We start from the raw sequence: 12,035 nt of genomic DNA on the forward strand, positions 1-12,035 counted from the left end.
AAAGGCTCATCATGTGGCCTGGCCAGTTTGAGGAGCTGTAACAAGTCGCGTTGTGTTTTACCAACAGAAATGCCTGCTGACGCCAGGGAAGATCATTCTTGTCTTCAAAAAGTCCCGAAGATACCTGGGTCCTCCTGCAGCCCTACCACCATCCTCCCCAAGTCCTCAGCTCCCTTTGAACAGGCATCTTCGGGAGGTCAGATCTCCTTTGACCACTATGCCACCGACAGCGATGAACACCTAGAAGTCTTACTGAATTCTCACAGCCCCATGGGAAAAGTGAGCGACGTCACCCTCCTCAAGATCGGAAACGAGGAGACTCCTTTTGACGGAATCATGGATGGCTTCCCAGGGAAGGCTGCCGAAGACCTCTTCAGCGCTCACGAGCTCTTGCCTGGGCCCCTCTCCCCGATGCATTCGCAGTTATCACCCTCATCAGTGGACAGCAGTGGCCTGCAGCTGAGTTTCACAGAATCTCCCTGGGAAACAATGGAATGGCTGGATCTTACTCCACCAAACTCCACGCCAGGCTTCAGCAACCTCACCACCAGTGGCCCCAGCATATTCAACATCGATTTCCTGGATGTCACAGATCTCAATTTGAATTCCCCCATGGACCTCCACTTACAGCAGTGGTAAATGCTTGAGGATCAAGGGCTAAGGAAGCTTAATAGAAATTCCATGGGGAAAGCACACAACCAGAAACACTTGTGTGATCCAAAAGATGAAGGGGAAAAAAATGGGGAGAGGAGGGAAAAAAAAACAGCGAGGAGGTTTTTGTGACAGTCAACCAGAACAAATAGGAAGCAGTCATTAAGATATGTCTAATGTAATTTCTACCAGCATTCAGTAACTGTGGAAAATTTCAGCAATGCACTCAAAACTGTGCTTTCTCAGATTAACAATGCCAAAAAATGTCTTTCGCTGCCTTTTCTCATACCAGAATTTTTCTAGCCCACAGTTTGTCCTGGGCGTTACTGAGACATACGTTCACAGGACAGTTTGTCTCAGGCATTATTGAGGCATAAGCTCACACTGTCGGCTTTTGTTGTGAATTTACTAAACATTCTGTGGAAGAAAAACATAGCCTCCAGGGAGGGCAGGGAAGCCAGTTCCTCAGAGGTTCTGGAAGCCATGCCATGGTGGAGGCAACTTCCTACTTGTCCGTCTATCTGTCAGAAGAGCAGGGCCTATTTCAGCCGATAGAGTCCTTAAGCAAACGAGAGGGGCAAAAGCAATCCATTCCAAGAAAAGCAAAAGCAATTCAGTGCCCCTCAAGCCCCAAATTGTCCCACTGGACTGGTGATCACTGCCAACACCTAACTGGCATTGCCCAGAGAATCCATTCAGAACATGTCACTTTTTAACCAGTAAGCCAATTGTTTCTGCCATCTCTATGATCATCAGCAGTGTATAGAAGGTGAGAAGCTTGAATCAAAAGAACTTCATGCTGTGGCTCTCAAATATAACTACCTCTAGTTCCAAAGACTAGAAGTAAAACCATCAGAAAGGCAACTGGAGGCCCAGGAAGTCACACTGGGGCAAGTTAGAATTGGAGAACAATGTCATTTCACATTCCAGGAAAGAAACACCATGGATTGTTATTATAGGACTAATAAGCAGGGCCAACTCCTCCCCCTCCTTCTTTTTTTTCTTATTATGGACAGAGGAAGCCTCAATTCATCATCTTCTCACTACTTTTCTTTCAAGGTATCGATCCTTAACGGTTCTGATGGATTTGATAATATCTATCTATCTATCTATCTATCTATCTATCTATCTATCTATCCATGCATCCATCCATCTACCTATCATCTATCTATCTATCTATATATCTATCTATCTATCCTCCATCTCTCTACCTATCATCTATCTATCTATCCTCCATCTATCTACCTATCATCTATCTATCTACCCATCTATCTATCTATCTACCTATCTACCTACCTACCTACCTACTTATTTATCTTTCTCCCACACATGGGGAAAGGCAAGATTCTCAGCTATAAGAAGTTGCCATACTCCTATTAAAGCCTTCTTTTTTAACAAAAAGAATATTAAAAGTCCAAACTCTCTTACCAAACTTGCTTTTCACTTGCACATTGATTGGCTGCAAGCAGAATTTACAAAAATTTCCTTAGGAAGAAACTGGGGACGTGGCCCACTGGTCACAACGCTTGTTTTATTCTTGTTTGATTTACATACAATCTTTGGTTTGTGTTGCTCTGGGGAAATTGGAAATCATTGTAGAGTGGAGATAGATCAGGGTACCATCTATGTTAGACAGTATTTCAATCAGGTTTCTGAAGGAAAGCACAATTGCACATTGAAAACAACGGGAGGGTGAAAGACTGTGGTCTCAACAAGTGTTCCTTGTTACCCCCGTGTTTGGTCTGGGCACAGGGGACAGAAGAAGGACAACACAGATTGCAGGAGTCTCTCAGAGGCTCACTGTGGCGCCAGTTCCAGTAATTATAATGTTGCATGCTATAGATCGTAGCCGTTGCTGTTTTGTTTTGTTTTAATTTAAATCACAAAGGCACTGTTTTCTTCTTTTGTAAAAAAAAAATTCACTGTGCACTTATAGAGAAAGTAATCAACAATGTTGTGAATTTTTTAGAAGTTGTCTTTTTGATAAACCAAAGAGTTAGAAACCATTCCATTGTCAACTTGTAAAAAAAAAAATGTTTGAACACTGAGTGTTTTTGGTGACTGCTACTCTGAAAGCCACCAGATCTTACTGTAGGGAAGGAAACACACAGATGTGCACACACATGTAGTTCTATACCTGTGTGTATGGAATATGTGTATACACACAGGTCCACATAGGTATACAAATGCATATGTGTGCACATATCTGAAAAGTGACATTCAGAGTGCCTGGAACCCTCAGTCTGCTGTGAATGATGCGTGGCCTTTGCTACTATGAGTTGCTTATTAACCAATCAGACTCCACATATATGACTGTATATGACTAAGGACTCCAGCCCAATGCTCATAGCCACTTGCTACCGTGAACAAGCTCCTCCTGGCAATGAATATGGATGTGAGAGGACAGAGCAGCTTCTCCGTCAGTGGCTGCCGAGGCTAGTGCCTTCTCTTACAAGAGAGTCGAACGGGAGCATAAACTTTGTTCTGACATTCCTTGATCTACATTGTGCTTGGAAGGGTCTACGTGATGAACTTTGCATTGTGTTTGTATGTCCATCATCAGAACCACAAATCCAGAGGCAAAGCTTAGCATGAAGATGAAGCTATGGGGAGAAACCTTTATTGCCACATTCCAAACATTGGTTTGACCTCCAATGCTGATGTTTCATCTGAGTCTGGATGAAGCTTGCTGCTCTGTGCATTTTCCTAGGCTCCAACTGTACCATATATGTTATCTCTTCCCTGCTTCCTTGGAAAACAAACCCACACAGTGTCCTGCCTCCGAACCCCTCATCTGAGTGGTAATAATTTTCTTTTTGGGAATACCTGCCTGAGCAATTAGTTGACTCTGTTTTTATCTAGACTGTAGGAGGTTTTTAAAGATATTATTCAAACAGATACACGCACTTCACAGTAGACGAAAGGGAAGACAGCTCTGGTTTGTTACTGCAAGACAACACAGCTAGAGTGGGTCCCTGGATACTTGGCCTCAGCCTGCTCCGCCATCTCCCCAAGCCATGTTCACCCTGTTTTAACAGCACAGGTAGGAGATAGGAGACAATTGGGAGAGGATTGATTAAGATGGATCAAATACTCATGTTTAGCTTATTCGGCTGTTTTCTATTGGTTTTGTTTTTGTCTTTTTTAACTTTAGATTCTTTCAATGCAGAGATGGTCACCCTTGGGTTTAGCAGTGTTCCTAGGAGCCTCAAGGGACCACATGGTTAAGATGCCTGGAATATCCCCATAGGAAGGAGAGTCTTGGTCATTTCCACTGTGGCTACAGGACAGCAGATCCCTCTAGATCCAAATGAGTCCAATTTCCCCTCAAGCAAGATCTTCCAGTAAGCGGTGCTCAGTAATGATGCCTCTGCTGCTAACAGTGTTATCAAGACAACAGGGACAGGAGAAAGAATGCAGGAAAGGGGAGGAAAGAGAAGGAACAGGGAGGAGAGGAGAGGGAGAAAGAAGGAGGGGGAGGAGATGGAAGGGACAGAGAGGAAGGAGAGAAGAAGGGAGGAAAGAGAGAAAAGAAGGGAGGAAGAAAGGAAGGAAGGGATGAATGAAAGAAAGAAAGGAGGGGCAGGGAAGGGAAGAGAGGAGAAAAGAAAACCAGGGCCTAGCTTCCTGACCCATGAGCCTCTTGGTTCAGCTATGATGTCATAAATAGTGAAACTCAAACTTGGTAGAAGGAAGCCCTTCTTCAGAGCAATGGAGCGATTCTACCTCTGTAAACAGGGACAGCAACATAGCCCCCATTCAGAAAGTCCAGGTTTACGAACTGGCAGTCTTATGCCTTTCAAAAACATTAATTGGGAACAAAAATGAATAAAACCTACCCCAAGCTCTCAAAACAGATCTTCTCAAAAGTTATTTATTTTATGTTCAATCGATCAGCTTTCTTAGAGCTAGTCAGGCTGAAAACTCCCACGTGATGCATACCATCCGGGGAGTGGCCTCTGGTGCCTACCATGTACAGAGCACAAGGACTTTCAGGGTTTGGTTCAGCAAAGATGTTGATTGCCTGGGGCGCCACAGCTCCTCTAAAGCAAGAATGCCAAGACTCTTCCAGCCCCTTGTACTCCAGTCCTCTTCGCAGTGATGAGAGGGTCTTGGTTTTTTTCAGAAACAGAAGACTGTTTTCATGAAAATCTCTCCGCACACAGTCTTGTCTCTTCTACCAGGGTCACAGGACGGTCGTGTCTCTTAGAGATCTGACTCTCACCATTTAACCTGGGAGAAGTTTGAGGGATGTTTTAGCAGAAAGAGAAGTCCTTTGGAAATAAGGAGTGGAGGGTGGGTATCCATGGTGAGCCTCCCTTCAGCAGAAAAGCTGCGTAGAGCCCAGAGGCCTCTTGTTGCTGCTGCTTCTCCCCAGCTCCTTGCTGCATTCCCACAGGAAGAAGTCCATGGATGCTGGGGCACGGTTTGGTGCCAATTAGAAAGAAACTTGGAGTCCTGCTTAGTCTAACACAGAAAGGTTTTGAGGCAGAAACTTCTGAAACTCCCTAGACAGATGGCATCAGCAGACATGGAGAGTTAGGACCCTAGAACAAGATGGTCCCATACTACTGAGAGCTGATTAGTTGTATCTAGTAGCCCTCACTAGGAGAAGACAATCTACAAGGAAATGGTTTCAAGGCAAAAAGGGATTTGGGGGAAACTCTGCAGCTATCTGCCAGGGATATTGTACTTGTATTTGATTCAGGGAGCACGAGTGAGCCCCCTTCTGATCCTAGGGAATCAATCATACTCCCACAAGCCAACCCCTGCAGGGTTCTGGTGCTCATTCCAACTACCAGCTTCAGCTTCAGGAGGCTAGGCTCCCACTAGATGCTTTAGGTGTGCTAAGGTACGAAAGGGTACAGTAAGGAGATTCAGGAAGCGCTTTAAAAGTTTTCCAAAGGAGCAAGACCCCCTGCTGCCAGGGCTCAGTTCCAATGACCTTGTCAAAAGGACCAAGGGCAAAGAATTGCTAGGAGATGAAAAATCAACCCTCAATGGAGCAAAGCAGTGTTTTGGAAAGAACAAGGAAGCAAGCATGGTTTTCTTGGCTCCAGTGCGGTGGTGTTTTCATGTTGGTTTCCTTTGCTCTGTATAATATAAAAGAAATGTGATTCACTGGGAGAGCGAAGAAGCAATGGCTGAAATACCAAAGTTGGCATGTGTCCTTTTTTTAAAAAAAATGCATATATTTTTAAATAAAATGTTTATTTTAACGAGATGTAAGCAGTTTTTTTCTTTGATCAGATAATATGCCCGGGTATGATTTCTTTATATGTGTACCATTTGTTCTCCTTTCAGCAGCTGAAAAAGTGGTACCACTGTGATTCCCATCTTGCAGATGAAGAAACTGAGGTTCAGAGAGACTAAGTAAACTCTCTAGGGTGGTATAACTTATCATCTAGCAGAATCAAACTTTGATTCGTCCACCTCCAAAACCTCTGTCTGTGCTCACCGCTGGCCATACTAACACAATGAACATTTTGTGGAACAGACCCGCAAACTGCATTAACATTCCCATCAACACACACACATGTACAAACACGTGTGCATCCTAACCAAGCTGCTGTTTTCAACACTTTAGCAACAGTTAGCAACAGGTCGAACTAAAGAAGGCATAGAGTAAACTGGGGGTCAAGATGGCCAATTAGATATAGACACCATCCCTAAGATGTAGACTTTTTGTGTCTGCTTTTTTCACTTAAATGTATTTCCATCTGTCATTTTTTCATTGGAGAATATGTAATACGATGGAAGGGCTCTGATGCCGTGGATGACCTTTGGATCAGAGAGAGATCGCCAAACCTGGTCCAGATGAGAATGGCTCTTTCTCTGTAAAGTAATTCTGCCTTCTCTCACATTGTCCTTCCCTGGGATGTCTGCACAGCTCATGTATAATTACAAGATCACGGTTAATATCAACACAACGTAAAAATTCTAGCACAAGGGAACTCATTCCAAAGGGCTATAGCACAAATTTCATCGCTGGCTGTCACTAGTGTCTGCATTTCTCGTGAGTCTCTGAGCTCGTCTCTGTCACCTGGAGAAGCAGGCACAAGTTTGTTTTCACGGCCTAGATCCCCCAAGCTAAAGAGTAGAGCCATTTGAATCTCACGAATCATCGAGAGGATGGAGTGCTTTTTACTCCAAGGGGCGATGTAACCTGAAAAACCTGAAACAGATTACCACTACATAAGCCCGTGTCTTAGTTACTTTTCTATGGCTATAATAAAACAGCATAATCACAACAACTTATAGCTGTAGAAGAATAATAGTCTATTAGTGTCCAGTGGGGCAGACATAGTAGGTAATAGGGGCAGGCAGCTAGCGCAGCTGCTGAGAGCTGAGTGCTCTACCACAAGCAGGAAGCACAGAACAAACTGGTCTTAGCATGTGGCTTTTGAAACCTCAACACTCACTCCAGGGACATACATATTTTTGCCAGTCATGCCATATACCCTAATCCTCTCCAAGCAAACACCAAGTAGGGATCTAGATAGAGTATTTGGAGCCTAACTCATTCCAACCACTACACCCAGCTTTCCAAACTTTGCCCTTGTCTAGAGGAGAGAGGCAAATAGATACAGAATGACGTATAATCTATTAAGCAAATAGTCTGGACTCCGAGCAGGGTGTTTGGCAAAGTCGTGGTGGAAATGGAAGATACACAAGAAGGTTCCAGAGAAGAACATTTGAACAGGATATGGGTTACAGAAGAGTCAGGAAGCAAAGGAGAAGAGAATATTGTTGTAGTGAGGGGCTGCGGGCAGGCCTGCTTTTCATCCTGCCCAGCTCCCGCACGGCTAGCTTAGCCCCAGAAATAATAACACATAAGTTGTATTCATTTAAATACTGCCTGGCCCATTATCTCTAGAGAGTTAGTTACTGACTAACTCTCATATCTTGATATTAACCCATTTCTAATAATCTGTAGCACCACGAGGTGGTGGCTTACCGGAAAAGATTCAGCATGTCTGACCTGGTGGCTGGCTCCATGGCATCTGGCTCATAGCCCTCTTCCCAGCATTTTGTTCTGTTTACTCCGCCTACCTAATTTTCTGTCCTATCAAGGGGCCAAGGCAGTCTCTTTATTGACCAATGAAAATAACATAATAGACAGATAACCCTCCTCCATCATATTGTGGGCAGAAGTCCAACCCATGCAAAGGCTTCAGATTAAAGGAAAGGCCCACAGCCAAAGGATGTAAGATATGCTCATTGCATTATGACCAGGAGATGGGGTGCTGTGATTGAAATGTGAAGGCGATGGGGAGAAAGTTGGGAGCTCTGTTTGTCAGAGTGGGCGTATAGAAGGCTACAAACTGGTAGCTAAAGCAGCAGAAATATTTTTTGGTTGCAGAACTTTGAGTTCAAAATGCCAATAGAGTTGATTATTTTAAGAGTTGAGAGGGCTCTCCTCTGAGCCTCTCACTGTGGCTTATCTTTTTATTGCATTGTGTGTGTGTGTGTGTGTGTGTGTGTGTGTGTGTGTGTGTATTTATGCCCACATGCACTCTTGTAGGAGTCAAAGGAAAATTTTAAGAGTTGGTTGTGTCCTTCCTGGATATTAAACTTGGGTTGTCACATTTGGCAGCAAGTACCTTTTCCCTCTGAGCCATCTCTCTGGCACTTTCTAAAGGATGTCTTCATGGGTTTGTGCGATTTGTATCATTGATCTCTCTTCCTTCTGTATGTCCCTATGCTCAAATTTCCCATTTATAAAGACATAGCCATATTGACTTAGAGCTGACTCTAAGGACTTTATTTCAGTTAAATTCCCTCTATAAACATCCATTCAATCTCCAAGTGAAGGAATAGTGTCCCAGCTTGGAGCAGAGGAGTCTAAAAGTTTTCCACTGGCTACTGCTAGCCAGTCTAGGAGACCTTTAAAAAGTTATGGACTCCCTCCTGCTCAGGCAATGATGACCCTTGAAAAGTAATCATGAATTAAAAATGGATGTTCGATTTGGAAGAGCATAGTCTGAGTTCTTTAGATACTCTGCCAAGCCCAGGAAAGGGCTCAGATCCTCTAAGCTTCTGCAGAATAGCAAGCTGGTAAGGGTTTCCGAAAGTCTTTCCCCAGGGTCTGCCCAGGACAAGGTACAATGGGGCAATTACAATTCATCATCCAGAGCACACGTTGTGGTCTGGGATTCAATGTTCAATCCAACATGAAGCCAAGACAACAGGCACATCCATAACTGTTCAAGGCAAAATCAGGTCACCCAAAATGCAAGCCACCTTGAAGAACCTAGAACCCGCATCTGCATTCTTATACCCTCAGTATACGGTGGACACACAGAAATGAAGCTCTTTTTGGTGTGAGGAAGTAATCTTAATGAGGAGTTTGGTCCTTGCCCACCTGACATCATGTTTCCTCCTCTTCTTTCTTGAGGCAGAGAGTACCTCTATATTATTCAGGTTGCCCTGAATCCTCTTGGTTCAGACTCCTAAGTGTTAGGATTACAGGCATGTATCATCAGGTATCCTTATAATTTAAGCCCCTACCCCACAAAAAATGTATCTATGAAGATTATGCCAGAACTTTATCATCTTGCTTTATTCCATGCCCCAAGTCTCTTCAATGCACACACAAACTGACTCATCCTTCTTCAACATGTTCTATAACAAGAGGCACTAGGAGACTCAGCCTTCATGGACCTGGGGTCTAGAGATATTTTGGGTGACATACCTCTACATAATCAAGAACATCAGTAGGTGAGAAATTCCAATCACAACAAAATTATACTCTAAAACAGTGCACCCAACCGTAAGGCAACCCCCACAGAGGCTAGCCTTTATCTACTATGTGCTGTGTAACAACATGTCTAGTGTCAAGTGAGTTCTCTCTGTCTAAGCTTTTGCATGTAATTTAAAACTCAGTTAGATTCCACCAGGATCTGTGTTGTGTTGTTTGGCTGCAGAAGGTTTAAGTCAGTTATGTGGAAACACAAACCAATACCCAGATTTGAAGAGGTACCCAAGCTTCTGAGCAGATGAGGCAGAGAAGTAAGACACTCTTGGCCATACTCCATTCATGGAATCCTATCTGACCGACCCTCCCCTCTGAGAAAGCTGGATCCCAGCCTAGGAAAAAGGCATCTCCAATGCTTGTGTGTATGTTTCTGCCATTCCACAGAACTGCCATCAAGACATAGTGTCCAGTCATAGAATCCACACGTGGGCTTGTGGGTTGTGACTGATGCCCACAAATCTTTCTTATGCCTAGCATTTGGCATTTTATGATGCCTTGTGGACTGACCATGCACTTGCAGCCTCGGAAGTAGCAGCACTTTTTACATGTGTGGCTGCGTTCTCATTTTCCTTCTTCTCCATCCGCCTCTGCTACCTAAGTTTATTCTTTCACATTTCACATTTCTTGTCATAAATTTGACAGGTTTGCCATTTTGGAACTTAAATCGAAGTCTTATTCCTTCCTTTATATATATTTTTTAAAATTTCTGATGATACTGAAAATATTAGATCTACAAAATTCCTCCGGAGTTCAATTATGTTTTTTAACTACTGAGATTTGGGGGCTTAGGGAGATCTCTCAGAAGTTAGAAGTGTTTTTCCAGAAGACCCCAGTTCAGGTCCTAGCACCCACTTCAAGTGGCTCACAACCACCTGTAATTACAACTCCAGGGTGTGTCATGCCCTCTTCTGGCCTTTACAGGTACTCACATGCACACACACATATGTGCAAATACACACAAAAATAAATGAGAAATCTTTTTAAGTCTGAGATTTTTATATAGTGTTCACAAATAAATCACTTTATGGATAGAGCTATAGCGCTTATTTTACCTTTAATCTATGGGATGACTTAGAAGACTGGGCTACAATTTCCAAATGCTCAAGCCGAGCCTCTATTTGATAATTTAAAGATGAATACTAATTTTTAAAAATGCAATAGGCCTGTAGAAATGTTTCCCAAATCAGAGCCATTGAGATGACTCAGTGGATAAATGTGCCTGTTGCACATACCTGGCAACCTGAGTTTGAACCCCAGAACCTACGTGATGGAAGGAGAGAACCAGTTCCCTCAAGCTGTCTATTGGCCTCCACATGCACACCCCATAAAAGAAATAAATCAAAAGAAAAATACACAGATTATAATGGTAGAGATTCATGAATTTTCACAAAATGTATATACTCAAATAGACCCCACTTAGATTAAGATGTAGGACATTTCTATCACCAGAACCATAGAAGTTAACTTATTATGTGGGCTTTAAAACTTAATGTAAATGAGATTATATAATGTGGGCTCTTTGGGACTTGTTTTTAATGCTTGATCTTGTTTATGAGATTCACCCAATTTTTCAACAATTATTACATGAGAGTTTGTTTTTATTTCCATATAGTATTCCATTGCATGGATTACCTAAAATGAGTAGCATTTACCTGCTCATTTTACTGTCAAAAGACATTTCAATTGTTTCAAAGACAATTCAATAGAAATTCCACCTTTCTAGTATTATAAACACAGATAGCATGAACTTTTTAACACATGCTTTTGCTGAAATAAATACACATTTCTGTTGCACATGTAAAATTGCTTGGTCACAGGCTCTGCAAGTTGCCTGGCCTACCCAGATACTGCACATGTGCAGTTTACAACACCTGTACTGCTTTCACTCCAACCGGAATCTGTGTGTGTTCCAGGTTTTCTGCATTATCACTAGCATTCGGTCTTGTCTCTTTCAATTTTGACCATTTCGTGGGTGGGTGCTGATACTCCATTGTGATTTCAATTGGCCTATACCAGATAACTAATGAAATTAAACATTTTTTCATATGCCCTTTGGTTTATTTGGGTGGATTGTAGGAAAGTAACTATTTAAATTGCCCATCCATTATTCTTTTGGGGGATTCCCCATTGTTCTAATGATTTGTATGATTCTTTATGTGTTATATTCTAAGGCTGATGTCTTTGATCATTGTATGTGTTTCAACTGCTCTCACACTGAGGCTTTACACTCTCTTAATCGGGGCTTATGATACTTGGAGTTCTTAACTGGCAAGTTTAGTAAACTATTCAGTTCACTAACATTTCATTTGAAGTTAAAACTTTCTTGGTGTTAGGTTTAAGAAAGCAATTTCTACTAGAATAGCACGAAGTAGTATTTCCCATATTTTGGGAAAATATAGGTTTTTGACTATAATATTTTCCAAAAAAGAATGAGTGATTGAAAACAGTCTCCAGCTATTATATATCTAGAAGTGTCTTCTTTTGTTTTTGTTGGTGTCTTCCAGATATGAAGAAATAAGGGTAATAAATATTTTTGTTCTTGTTTTTTGTTGGATATCAATCTGGAATTTAATAATGATGGTCCTAACCATAAATGCTCCACACAGTGACATTTTGGAACTTGATG

At 42.4% G+C, this 12,035-nt stretch overlaps 1 protein-coding gene across 2 annotated transcripts in view; it reads left to right on the top strand.

Moving 5' to 3' along the window:
• The window catches only part of Myocd (myocardin), a 98,856-nt gene extending 92,981 nt beyond the window's left edge, over positions 1–5,875 (top strand). For both annotated transcript variants that reach the window (XM_048448264.3, XM_048448263.3), the window contains one exon: positions 68–5,875. In XM_048448264.3, the coding sequence (XP_048304221.2) occupies positions 68–639 (572 nt within the window). In that variant the 3' untranslated portion in view covers positions 640–5,875. The remainder of the gene's footprint in view (positions 1–67) is intronic.
• Positions 5,876–12,035: the final 6,160 nt, after the last annotated feature.

Source organism: Myodes glareolus, chromosome 9 (genome assembly GCF_982192425.1).
Source record: "Myodes glareolus chromosome 9, mMyoGla1.1, whole genome shotgun sequence".
Classification (NCBI taxonomy): domain Eukaryota; kingdom Metazoa; phylum Chordata; class Mammalia; order Rodentia; family Cricetidae; genus Myodes; species Myodes glareolus.